Source organism: Chiloscyllium plagiosum, unplaced genomic scaffold, assembly GCF_037043375.1.
Source record: "Chiloscyllium plagiosum isolate Xiang-an unplaced genomic scaffold, Cpla_swu_hap1 HiC_scaffold_15, whole genome shotgun sequence".
Classification (NCBI taxonomy): Eukaryota; Metazoa; Chordata; class Chondrichthyes; order Orectolobiformes; family Hemiscylliidae; genus Chiloscyllium; species Chiloscyllium plagiosum.
Window position 1 is genome coordinate 51,087,230 of NW_028270153.1, and position 14,299 is coordinate 51,101,528.

The 14,299-nt window shown below is 40.2% G+C and overlaps 1 protein-coding gene across 1 annotated transcript in view; it reads left to right on the forward strand.

Annotated features, from left to right (window-relative positions):
- The window catches only part of LOC122560041 (docking protein 5-like), a 419,354-nt gene that overhangs the window by 383,455 nt on the left and 21,600 nt on the right, over positions 1 to 14,299 (forward strand). The window contains exon 7 of the mRNA XM_043710213.2: positions 3,162 to 3,282. Coding sequence (XP_043566148.2) covers positions 3,162 to 3,282 — 121 coding nt within the window. The remainder of the gene's footprint in view (positions 1 to 3,161; positions 3,283 to 14,299) is intronic.

Sequence of the window (14,299 nt, forward strand, 5' to 3'; positions counted from 1 at the left end):
GGGAGATAAAAAGTGCGTCTGGTAATTGCCTTAAATTATTCAACTTAACTTGCATCTGCAGATGATGTTGTTCCAATTTATGTAAGCAATAAGAGAATTCAGTCATACTTGTTTTAGATTTAAAATATTATGTTTATTTTGCAAAGGACTTCTACAGATCTGTTTACCCTATGACCATCCCAATAATCAGATAGGATGCCTTACTATTAACATACAGCCATTTAAATTCCAATAATATCTATTGAAACAGGCCTAACTAGAAGTAAGAGCATTTAACTGATGTGGCAGATCTATAACCTGAACTCATTACATGTTAATTGAGAGCTAAGGGCTTCAATCATAAACAACTAAGAAGATAACCTTCCTTTTTAATATTAATTAGAGAGCTGCTTAAGATTCTGAGGCTCATTGTGTCCCATAAAATAAGCAGGATTTACTGCCTTTTGTATGTATATTGTTGTGTGACGCTGGAACTGTATTTAACAGCATGGTAGTTTCAAAGATGTTCCACTTCGCTGAGTTCACTCCAAAGAACTCCAAGAATTTTCCATTATATGAGAAAGGGCACCATTTCTCACTTGTCACTCATTTTCAAATATCCTTCTGGTTTTTTTTGCAAAGGACAAGAAGCTAAGTCATTCAAGAAAGAATGACTGAGTCACTCATTTCACTTTCACACTCCCTTTTTTAAATGTATGTAACTCTAGAAGGATGTTGTTTTGAGGCACTTTGAGAACTTAAGGGGCTGCCTTTGATGATCTATTGGTGGTTGGGAGGGGTGCAGAAAGGGACGGATGGCAAGTGATGGGAGGGCATAAAATTGGATTCCAATAGAGTGGTGCCATGCCCGTTGTCCAACTGCCCACCATGTATTTTGCCAATGGCACGTGAACATCAAGCAGCTCTTTTACTCATTGATCAGTAGAGATGCTTAAGTTATTGACGACTGCCTATGGCAGAGGAAGTCAGTGCCCTGGCGACCTTGTAACCAAGTTGGGAATGATTGGGTACCCCTTTTCTTGCATCCAGTGCCTCTTGGCTGACCCCTTCAAGGATCACTCAGAGCCGTTATTCCCCTCCCCTTTAACAAGCGCATAGATCCCGGTTTCTCACACCCTTCATTGTGGTCACCAGCCTTTTCCCAGAAAGACCTAGGCTTGAAAATCTGTGCCCCTTCAGTGCTTCCTCGTTGAGACTGCCTGTCCACTGCTCCCAATGACATTGATAGGGTGACAGAACTGCAGCCATTGGATAAGCCAACAAGTGCTTAGAGGTGAGACTTTCTCTCCAAGGGGAGTGAATATTCTACTCCGGGCCAGTTAAAGGCCTGAGAGCATTACATGGCTACCGTGGGAAACAGCCAAGCACAAAGGGGTTTGCTCGAACTTTAATGCGTGAGACCTGCAATTGTTTCCACCCCTCTATCCTCCACATCTGTGTTAGCGCATTCAGTGCATTATAGCTTCTTCAATTAGCAACTTTTAAACTACATTTCCGAGATAAGCATCACAAAGTGGTAATGTCGCTGGATTGGTAATCCAGAACCCCAAGGTAATGTTCTGGGGCTATGGGGTCAAATCCCATCATGCCAGTTAGTGAAAGTTTGGACTTACTAGGGATAGTCAACATTGGTTAATGCAGGGAAGGTTCTTGTTTCATAAACTTGATTGAGTTTTTTTGAGGAAGTGACAATGGAAATTGATGAGGCTAAGGCTAAGGCAGTGGATGTTGTCTACATGAACTTAATTAAAGCATTTAACAAGGTCCCTCATGATAGGCTGCTCCAGAAGATGAAATCACATAGAATCCGTCATGAGTTGGCAAGTTGGATACAAAATTGGCTTTGGCCACAGCGGACAGTTTTTCTGACTGAAGACCTGTGACCAGTGATGTTCCTCAAGGATCAGTACTAGGACCTATGTTGCTTGTAACATTAAATATTTGGATGAAATATTGGTGGTCGGATTATCAAGTTGTAGAGGACACAAAATTGGTGGAACTGTGGATAGTGAGGAAGGATATCAAAGGATGCAACAAGATTGGCTGGAAAGCTGGGTCAAGAAATGGGTGATAAAGTTTAATCTGGACAAATGTGAAGTGATGCATTTTGCTAAATTTCACACAACATCAGGTTATAGTCCAAAAGGTTTATTTGGAAGCAGTAGCTTTCAGAGAACTGCTACTTCATCAGCTTCAACACCTGGTGTTTTGTGATTTTTAACTTTGTCAACCCCAGTCCAACACCAGCTCCTCCACATTGTGATGCATTTTGGGAGGTTAAATGCAAGAGGAAAATATACAGTGAATGGCCAGACGCTCAGACGCATTGATGTACGGAGGGATCTTGTGGTCCAAATCTATAGCTGCCTGAAAATGGATAAGGTGATGAAGAAAGTATACAGCATCCTTCCCTTCATTGTTTAGGGCATGGACTATAAACGTTGGCAAGGCATATTGTATAAAACTTGTATAAGACTTTGGTCAGGCCACATTTGGAGTACTATATGCAGTTCTTGTCTCTGCAATATAGAAAGGATGCGGACACTTTGGAGAGGGTGCAGAAGGGGTTTACCAGGACATAGCCTGGATTGAAGTGTATTAATTAAAGTATTGGATTGTTTACACTAGAGTATCGGAGGCTGAGGGAGTGACCTGATAGAAGTATATAAAATTATGCGAGGCATGGATAGAGTGGAAAGTTGAAGTATTTTTTTCCAGGCTGAAACTGTCAAATATTAGACCATAGATTTACATTGAGAGGAAAAAAAAATTAAAGGAGATGTGCAAGGCAAGTGGTTTTCATACTGAAGGTGATAGGTGTTGGGAGGTGGTAGGAGTGCATACAAGAGCAACGTTTAAGAGGCATTTAGACAGATACATGAACAGGCAGGGAATAGAGAGGTACAGACTATGTGCAGGCAGATGGGATTATTTCACAGTGGCATCATAGTCAGCACAGACATGGTGGGCTGAAGGATCTGTTCTTGTGCTGTACTGTTCCATGTACTAATTATCAGTTTACCATGAGTGATTGTTATGATCTCCTTTGTGTATTATTCAAGTGTCTGTAGGTTAATTTATTTTGGTAATTCAAAGTGCAAATAAGTTACTTCTGTATAATGTTTTCAATTCATGATTTTTTCAACCTATTTCTCTTCCAGCATCAGACCAAAGGAAATGAAAGAACGGCCTCATTGGGTACAATAATGCCTCTTCCTCGGAGTGCCTACTGGCAACACATTGCAAGACAACATAGTGTAAACCAACTCCATATCTTTGAAGGTAGGTACAATGAAGCATTGTGGAAAACTGGTAAGTGAAAATCTTTGGAAGTATATATATATATATATATATACATAATGGTCAAAAATACCTAATATAAAGTCATGAGTGTAGTGGCTCATTGTTGAAGCAGTATTTACAAGTCATGTGACTTTGGAATTGCTGCATTATTGATCTTTTCTCAAGTACCTATTCAGAGAAGTTATCACAGAAGGAGGAACACCTCTATTGCACTCCAAGGGCCCTTACCCTGTATTATAAATTTAGAGATTATGTGGTCCCCTATGATTTATGAGGGTTCTGCTATGAATGTCACAATGTGTCTGTCACAAGGAAGCAACAAGAAAACGTCATGACTCTCAGCTCCAAGAAAATATTGCAAGATATAAACTAACATCCCTTCAATTTATCTATGCTCAGATGGGGTTTAGTTAATGTGCATTATATCTGTGAATTTTGAATTAACTGGGAGACGGCAGTGTTGGCTTAAGTGGGCGAATTGTTGAATTAGTTGGTTCTTCATACCACCTTTCAAACACATCCATCAGCACGAACATTACAGTTTCTGGACGAGCACTTTGAGGGTTAACTTCAGATGGTACTCCCATCAAGTACGTTGATAAATAAAGAGATGACATGTGTTGACATCTGAACTGGGCAATAATTGCTGATGGCCAATGACCTCTGGAAGCTGCCTGTATAGGGGGTATTGGAAGATGCAAGCAGGAATGAAAAGCTCAGGTGGTTCATGAAAAGTACCAGAAAATTGTGTACTTACCCAGTCCCCAGTTTTTGCTTTGCATCTAATGTTAAAAAGACTCCCACGCTGTACCAAAATGGAGCTCCTGAACCACACCAAGTGATTCTGCATGCAGAGTTGACCACCATGATGTAATCATTAAGTGGAAAGTATTTAGTCATGCTTCTCACTAATTTGTTGTAGCTGGTGGACAAGGTTTGTGGGAGATAGAACGCAAGCTACTTGCCACAGTATTCCCAGTCTCTGACCTGCTCTTATAGCCACCATATTTATAGGACATAGAAGTTAATTTGAATGTTTTACAACCGGAAACCATGGACGAACTGGGAGATCCACTCCCTCCAGGTCTGAGGCGTACAAGTCGGGCAACCTGACCTAAACAGGAAATCCAGGTATGACCTTCGTGAAGCCTTCAGAGATAGCAAGAGGCAATTCCAACCTAATCCTCAACCCAGATCATCCACACAGACACCCATTATTTGTGGCAAGGCTCACACAACATTAAGGTCACAAAACGAAGTTAAACAGAATCATGAGCAACAGTGCATCCTACCCGATGAACTTGATGCATTCTACACTCGCTTTGAGGTAGGTCAGTGAAAAATGTCACCTATCCAAACAGCCTTGTACCCAGAGTCACCACCGCAGATGTTAGATCAGCCTTCTTGAGATTTTGAGTCGAAGAGTGTAGTGCTGGAAAAGCACAGCAGGTCAGGCAGCATCCGAGGAGCAGGACAGTCGATACTTCGGGCATAAGCCCTTCATTAGAAACGTCGACTCTCCTGCTCCTCAGATGCTGCCTGACCTACTGTGCTTTTCCAGCACCACACGCTTTGACCCTGACTCGCCAGCATTTGCAGTCCTCACTTTCTCCCCATTCTTCAGAGTGTACCCACAGAAAATGACTGGCTCTGAGATCTTTTGCATTCCAGCTGGCGGAAGTATTTGCAGACATATTTAATCTCTCCTTACTACAATCTGAAGTCCAAATTAGCCTTAGGTTCTGCCTTCAGCAGCATAATTCCAAACAAACTTATCCCCAAATTCCAGAACTTAACTCTTGGTTCTCCCCTCTGTAACTGGATGCTTGACTTCCTGACCTATAGACCAATCAGTAAGAATAGGTGACATCATCTCCTCCACCATAATCTTCAACACTGGTGGCCCATAAAGCTGTGTACTCAGTCCCCCCTCCTATTTGCCTTGTACACTCATGATTCTATGGCCAAATTCCACCCCAACTCCATTTACAAATTTGCTGATGATGCCACCATTGCAGGTCAGATCTCGAACAACTGTGAGACAGGATACAGGAAAGGGATTGATTGAGTGCTTAACAGCATGGTGTAAAGATAACAATCTCTCCATCAACATCAGCAAAATGAAAGTACTGGTCATTGACTTCAGGAAGCAGAGTGGAGGGTCTGCCCTGTATGCAACAATAGGTGCTGAGGTGGAGATGGTTGAGAGTGTCGTGTTCCTGGAGTGATGGTCATCAATAATATTCCCTGATAAACCCACATTGATGCAACTGTCAAGAAAGCACAATAACGTCTCTTCTTTCTTGAGGCAAAGGAAAATCAAAATGTCCTCAAGGACTCCAATTTTTATAGCTGCACCATAGAAAGTATCCTGTGTAGATACATCACAGTGTGGAATGGCAACAACTACTCTTAAGATTGCAAAAAATACAGAAAGTAATGAACACAGCCCAGTCCAGCACGTAAACCAGCCCTCCATCCATTGACTCCATCTACACTTCCCGCTCCCTCAGTAAAGCAACCAACATAATTAAAAAACCCTCCCACCATGGTTATACTCTTCCACCCTCTTGCATCAGGCAGAAGATAAAAAGGTTGGAATACATATATGAACAGATTCAAGAACAGCTTCTTCCCTGCTGTTATCAGACTTTTGAATGGACCTCTCAAATGCTAATTCTTATCTCTTTCTTGATATTTTCTCTTCAGCTGTACCACTGTATTCTGCACTCCATTATCTGGATGCACTTTGCATAGTACAATCTGCCCGTGTAGCATGCAAAGCAACACTTTTCACTGTATCTTGGCACATCTGACAACAAGAAATCAACCAATGACTAATTCAGTTGGGGGTCTGGTCAATCATGAATCCGATGATGATAGAAAATTCAAGGATGGTAATACCAGAGAAACTCATAATGTTTAGGTTCCCTCCTGATACTTGTGACACAAACATAACTTGATACTTATTCAGCAAAGCATGAATGTTGTCAGATCCTGACTGCTTTAATACCTGAAAATAGAAAATGGTCACTGAACAAAATATCTTCATCAAAAACCATCCCCACATCAAAATGTTGCTTTCTTTTGTGATGGGGCAAAGATCCTTCATATAAAAGCTGGAAATGATTAGCTACCCTGAGAAAACCCTCCAGGGATGACCTGTGGTCAGGTAACTGACCTCCAACAAAAAACATACATCTTTCTTTTTTCCGTGAGGTATGATTTGAGCCTGAGAAGAGTTTTGTCTCTGGTTCTCCATGACTTCAAATTTTGCTTGGAATCCTTAGTATTAATTTCAGACAAATGCTGACTTGATGCTAAGGGCAATCACTCCCACCACACCTTTAGGAACTCAGCTCTTTTATTCATGACTGGAGCCAAGTGGCCCTGGAGAATCCCAAACCATAAATTGGTGATGACATTATTGATGTGTACATGCTACTTTATAGAGCAGTTGATGACACATCCCATTACTTGCCTGATTTAAGCCTGGAGAACATTGCAGGACTGTTTGGAAAGGGTGAGCCTTTGCAATTACACACAGCCCATTGTAAGCCATTAATAGTCCCCAACTGTAGTTATTGATTCTCCTAGGCTAATCACGATCACTCCTTTTGTTTGTCCAACTATTCTTCTGTCTCCTTGGGCTCTATCTCAATCTATCGTTGACTCCTTATATCGACTCTACTTACTACATAAAAGCCAACTATTTCCTAGCTATCATCAGTTCTGAAAAAGAGTCACTGGACCCAAAATGCTAACTCTGATTCCACTCCACAAATGCTGCCAGACCTGCTGACTTTTTCGAGCAATTTCTGGTTTTGTATCATTATTAAGACTGGCTTTTTTTTTCTGATTTTATAAATCAGTAGAGTTTGAATTCCCTCTGCTGCAAAGTTGGGATCCTAACATATCTCCAGAAAATTATTGAAGGTCTATGGATTACCAGTCCAATCATTTTACCCAAATTCTACATTGTCTTAATATTGGACAGGCTTTGGGGTGTCACAAGCGATTTAATCATTTCAGAATCCCCAGACACTCAGCTGCTCTTGGAGCCATAATATTTAGAGTTTTGCCAAGTTATTTTTTCGATTAATGATGATTCCCAGAGGTTTTAACTTCAGTTGTGGGAATTATGTTGAACTTCAAAGGAAGATAACTGATTCTTTCTTGTTAAAATGGTCACTTACTGCCACTTCTGTTGGACAAGGCTAACTTACCACATACCAACTCAAGTCTGGACTTATCCAGGTATTGCAGTACACAGGCATAGACTACTTCAATATCCATGGAGTTGCGAATGGCACTAAACTATGTGCAATCAATGAATAGTCCTACTAAAAGGTGTTGGGACCCAGGATGGTGCCCTGGGACAGAAATGATTGTGTTCCAATAACTTCAGCCATTTTCCTTTATACATGTAGGACTCTAACAAAGGGAAAGAGTTCTCTCTGATTCTCATTGCCTTTAAATTTGTCTCTCACAGTAGAATGCTGATTTGATATAATGAGCTGTTGCCCTCACTTCACCACTTCAATTTAGTTTTGTTTTCCACATTTGTCCATGTGCCAAGGATGTAATGAGGTCACAACCCAAGTGTCCCTAGCAAAACAACTCCTAGCTTGCTCAGACATTTTCTCATGCTCTAGAGTGGTTCCTAAAAAGACATCAGGGACATCAGAGGATGCCTGCAAAATTTATTTTCTTTCAACCTGAGCCAGAACAAACATGAGAGGTTCATATATTTCCATATTAAGAGTACAGCTGTTGCCATTTCTGATTGCATTTCTCCATGACTCATATGTGAGCATTGGTAAGAACCCGAACAAACAAAATTGATCAGGTCCCAACCAGTGTGATGCATCAAGGAAGCCAATTGATGCCAGCAGCTTACCAGAAACATGGTGTTGAAGAACGAGGATAAATTTGGATGGTTCTCAAACCTTTCAGTCATTGTGTAATATGGATGACTCAAGAGCTGTGTTAATGAATTTAAATCTATAAGAACATGTTTGTACAAGCCATGATTTTTTTTTTTGGTGGTCAGTACTTGAATTGGAAATTACTTTGAATCGTTACACTAAATCGATTTGTCAAACATGCTAATCGCAGTCAACTCCTTACTCATCCAGCTAGACTGAAAATACTATCTGCCAGTTTTGATCTAACCTTCCAGCAAATCCAAACATTTCTCGTGGGCAAGAGATGGTAAGTCATATGCCAAACAACTGACTAACCCTTTAAAGGAAATCCAGTTTCCATGTACCTCCATTGAGCTGAAGAAGGTTGATGGAATTATCCTTTCAAAAGAGAACTTATCACAGCCTTTTCAGCCTTTTCCTCGCTGTATTAGTTTTTGTTTAAACAATTGATAGAAATGCCATGTTTCTGTGAGCTGGGTGTCAATCCAGACACAAAAGGTAATCAAGAGTCAGTATAAGCTACAATGCCCACAGAAATGCACAAACATTTCTCTTGAAACAGCTCTTTAAAAAATAGCTGCATGCTTCTTTTGTTGTAACTGTGAACTCTGTTTGATGACGGGAAACTGGTGTGGACATTTGTGTGGGTACTTCAAGACGATGATAACATTTGCCTATGGTTCTATTCAAAGATTATTTTATTTTACTTTAAGGCAGCAGAGGTTCAAAAATTATTTCAACAGGAAGATCTGTAACATTCTCACTGAACACAATGAACAAACATTTGCTTCTGTCTTGAGTTTCTCCATCATCATGTCATCATTATATCAGCATTGGCATAGGTACAGATTAGGTAGTTTGCCTATTAGACTGTAGGAACTGAGAGATAAATATTTAACTTGGATGTCAGTAAAAGTTAATTTACATATTTCTGAGAACTCGTGCAGGACCTTTCAAGTAAAACAGCGTTTCACTTGTATTTCTTTCAATTGAGCCAATTGTATTCGGTGCTCACAAAGTGGTCTCCTTCTGATTTTGGCATTACTCTCTGTAGACTGGTTGACCACATCATTATATAAGAATGGCTCAATCTTCTAATTGCAACAAACCCGTACTAACATTTCTGTTCTGGGCCTTCTGCCATGTTCCAATGAAGCTCAATGCAAGCTGGAGGAACAACACCACCTCATTTTCTGCTTAGGCACTTTACAGCATTTAGGACCTAATTTTGTGTTTGGCAATCTCAGTTGGATCTCTGTCCTCTAGTTAGATAACATAATCCTGTGCCCCCCCCCCCCCCCGCCCGACCTATGACCACACCCAGCCATAGTTTGTTTGTGCCTTGTTGGTTTTGCTCTCAGAAAGCAGACCCATATTGTTTTCATAGCTGACATCTACACCTGTTTAACATCTCTGTCTCTCCTTTACCAATATTTGCACTCACTTTATCCTTTGTTCTGGACAACATCACCATATGTTTCAATCGCTCCTCTTCCTCTGTTAACAGCATTAAAAAAAAACACCATTTCCCAGCTCCTTTAAGTTCTGAAGAGTCACATCAAATGCAAAACATTGACTCTGTTTTGCACTTCCCAGGTGCTACCAGATCTCTTGAGTTTCTCTAGCACTTTCACTTTTATTATCAATTCAGGATGGAAATAAATGAGGAGCAGCACTTGATTCTTATCCTGTAGATATCACGGGAGATGAAAGTGGGTAGCACAGTCACTACTGTTGCATTTGGGGAGGTGTCCTGACGGAGCGAATAGGCAGCACACAGAGGGTATGTAGTGTTACTTGGTGTCAGGGGTGGGGGAAGAGTGACAATGAGTGAAGATATTGCTGGTCATAATGAGAGTGGTTGAGCATGAGTCTTGATTGGAGGTGGATGCAGGAACAGAGAGGGACAGAAGATAATATATTGGAGAGAAGATGGTGACATTTAGACACGTGCACTAGAGAAGTGCATTGACCTTTTTACTTCAATGCTTGGTATTATTCCAGACAACTGAGTGCGTTTTAACCTAGGTGGCAGCCTTGGACCAGGCTAGTGGTCTGTTTTAGTGGTCTCCATTGTTGGTCCTAGATGAAGACCATCCCACCTGGCAGGACCACCAGATGCCGTTCTGACAGCAGGGCACAGATTTTCCTGTCTGCCATGCTTACAGCAAATGTCAGGAACTGTGCAGGGCAGGCTTTTAAAAAAGTGGCAGGAGAAAACCCACTAGATGTTGCAGTAAGAAACCTTCCAAAAAAAAATCAACACAACTCTGTGTTAGTCAAAACAAATGAAGATTCAGCCCATAAAATCTTTATGGAGTTTGAAAATTTAGGTGCAGACTCTCTAGAAATATAGACAACAGCCTCAGAATGAGGGGCAAACAATTAGGATTGAGATGAGGAGGGATCTCTTCACTCCAAATAGTTTAAATCTTTGGAATTCTCTGCCCTAAAGGGCTGTGGAGTTGTAGCCGCTAAATGTTTCAGACTGAGATTAATGAATAGCTACATATTAAAAACATCAAAGGAAATGGGCATAGTGCAGGAAAACAGTATTGCAAAAGAAAATCAGCCATGATCTTGTAAAAAGGGCAGAGTAAACTCCAAGAACTAAATGACCTGCTCCTGCTCTTAATTTTTAGGTCAGTGTGTTACTATCAGGATTCACACTTAATTCCCTCCAGAAGAAAGAAAGTTTGATGATGATGCTATACAAGAAGGTGGCATGTGGTTCTTCCAGACACAAGGGCCACTTAAAGATAGGGCAGCACAGTGGCTCAGTGGCTAGCACTGCTACCTCACAGTGCCAGGGACCCGGCTTCGATTCCAGCATCAGGCAACTGTTTGTGTGGAGTTTGCATGTTCTCCCCATACCTGCGTGGGTAGTTTTCTTCACACAATCCAAAAATGTGCAGATTAGGTGAATTGACCATGCTAAAATTGCCCATAGTGTTTGGGGATGTGTAGGTTAGGTGCATTAGTCAGTGGTAAATGTAGGATAGGGGATTGGATCAGGGTGGATTACTCTTCGGAGATTTGTTGGTGTGAGCATTTTGGGCTGAAGGGCCTGCTTCCACATGGTAGGGATTCTGTAAGTAAGATATAAGGCTCTGATGAATTTAGCAGTGGACCAAACATGATCAGAACAGGTGCTGGTTGATACTTGGCTAAGTTTGTCACTGGCACAGCCAGTTTATAATCATTAATCATGAACAACAATTCTCCTTCTAAATTTCTAGTGGATTTTTGCAGTTGCTGTGTTGTCATCTTCATCATCTTCCTCCCTTATCCGTAGGCAGGTCTTTAGCAATTACTCTCTGAACCACATCAAAGCATGGTGATGTTTACAATGGGAATGGTGAAGAGGCAGACTCAGAATCTACCTCACTTGGAACGGGGATCAAACCCTGTCCTGTTAGCACTACTCTGAACCCTGTACTAGGCATTTAGCCAACTGATGGCTAAATGTCACCATTATTTACTACAGTAATGCTGTATTCTGATAGCATGGAATCCTATGATCAGGTTTTGCCCTATCTTTACAGATACCCTCATTCTCTCTAGTTACATAACCCTCTGTCCAAGCATAAAAGAGCAGACTGTGCTATACAACATTTGTTCATTTCCAGCACCAGTAATTTTTATGGCTTCTTTGAATAAGGAAAGGAACAAGAGTTAAGTTATGAGTAGTGTTATTTTGTGGAACTTCACCTAATAGGACCTGTCAGTACCTGGAAACCTTGACAGATCGCATCCTGTTAATCACACCACACTGGCCTTGATTTTAAGGTAGCCTAGAAATTTGGCATTACATAGCAAAAACAAGACCCCATGACTGCATTATTTTGCCTGGAAACTGAAACAAACTTTCAGCCTCCTCTGTATGCTTTTTCTGTACACAATGAAGCTGTGGAAACCATATTTTAAGATCATGTGGATAAAACTTATTTGATAAAAATACTTCAGTTGTAACTACAAAGAAGTCTGTTTTTGTTTCACTGAATATAAACTAAATGGAATTTGAGGCAAAATATCAGGTGAGTAGCAGTTTTTGCCCTTTTCAAATACAGTGAAGGGTTCATTAGATTGAAAAATAGCAAATGTGATGCTTCTATCCAAAAGAAAGGTATGAAGAAGGTCAGTTAGCTAAAACTCTGTAAAATATAACAAAGAACTGTGGATGCTAGAAATCTGAAACAGACGTAACTAGAGAAATTCAGCAGGTCTGACTGTGGAGAGAAAACAGAGTTAACATTTTGAGTTAGTTCTAAAGAAGGGTCACTGGACCCAAACCATTAACTCTCTTTTGTTTCCACAGATGCTGTCAGAGCTACTGAGTTTCTCCAGCAACCTTTGCTTTTGTTTTAACTTAAAATCTGTGTTAGGGAAGACATTAGAAGCTATCATTAAATGTTTTGGAGCAGGGTGCATTGAAAAATTCAAAGTTATCAGGCGGAGTGAGCATTACTTTGTGAAAGGGAAAATATTTGGAACTAATTATTTGGAATTCCTTGAGGAACTAATGTGTTCTTTGGCTAAAAGAAGCAGGGGATTACTTTATTTGGATATTCAGAAGTTACCTGATAAGGTGCCACTTGAAGGGCTTTTGTAGAAAATGGAAGTTCAAGGTGTGGGGGTAACAGTGTTATACTCAGATATGAGCAAGGTTCCACTTTTTTTTGTGTTCTGGACAGATATCCCAAACTGTTAAGCTCATAAGTGAGGAGGGATGAATTGACTTAATTTCTTTATTCACCCATCCTGTCAGTTGGTTGCAACAAAATTAATTTCAAAAGGATCCCTTCCCTTCTCAAACTTTCTCCCAGACACAAATTAGCTTATGTTTAAAAGGAGCCAATTTAACCAGGTTTTCTGGAGTTAGAGGAATAATTTTATTAATTACTAAACGTAAGTAGAATTAGTAACACAACCTATATAAACAGATTAGAAATAAGCAGTGAGTCCAAAAAGATAAAAGTTAAATAGAAACTAATCAGTATATATCTTTTAAGTTGTTTACAAAGAGCAGATAATTGAATATTGCTGCCGTTTGCAGTGGAGGTTAGCAGTGTCGTTGATATTGGTGGTTGAATAGACAATTTTGGAGATTCTTGGTTTTGCAGACTGAATGAAATTTTGTTGTCTGAATTCCCTTTTGGTTTGCAGCACTTAGAGCAAAGGTCTATCTTTTGTTGTCCTGTTACACGGCAGGTAACTATAGGATAGTTCTTTATGATATTCACAGCATGCTGATGCTCAAACCCAGGATGGTACACATGAGAGCTTTAAGTCTGCCTTCAGTGAGACAAAAATATCCTTTCAACTTCTGTCCTTGCGTTTGTTACTGGAAAGTGAAACTGACATGTCTGCAAGAGCTTGCTTTCTGCAGAGGGAGGAGAGATAATCATCCCCCTTAATCTCTTGTTGTTATATCTCTCCCAGTTTGAAGTTTTCCTGACAAGTTATTCTGCAATATTCTATTGGCTTCACCCATGATTTTGCCAGTCATTCAATTTAAACATAGTTTTCTTGTAACAGTCATCCTTTTAAAACAAATACAAGTAAACTGTTTATAAATACTGTGAGATTCTGATCCATCATCATAACAAGAGGCATAGATGAAAGGTTTGGTAGCTGACAGGAAACAGAGTAGGCATAGATGTGTCATTTTCTGGTTGGGAAGATGTAATGATGCTGTGTCACAGGCATCGCTGCTGGGACCTCAACTGTTTACAATTTATATTAATGACTTTGACAAAGGATGGAAAGTATAGTTGTCAAATTTGCTGACAACACAATGATAAGTAGGCAAGTAAGATATGAAGGACTAAATAAACAAAGATCTGACAAATGAATATTAATATGATAAAATGTAAAACTGACCATTTTGACAGGAAGGATAGAACAATTTAAATGAGAGGTGACAGACCTCTGAGAAGCAGAGTGATCTGGGTGTCATAATGCATGATTTGCAAAAGGTTTTTACCTGAGGTATAGCAAGTAACTGTGAAAGCTAATAGAATGTTGTCATTTACTGTGAAGGGAATTGAATACAAAATTGAGGAAAC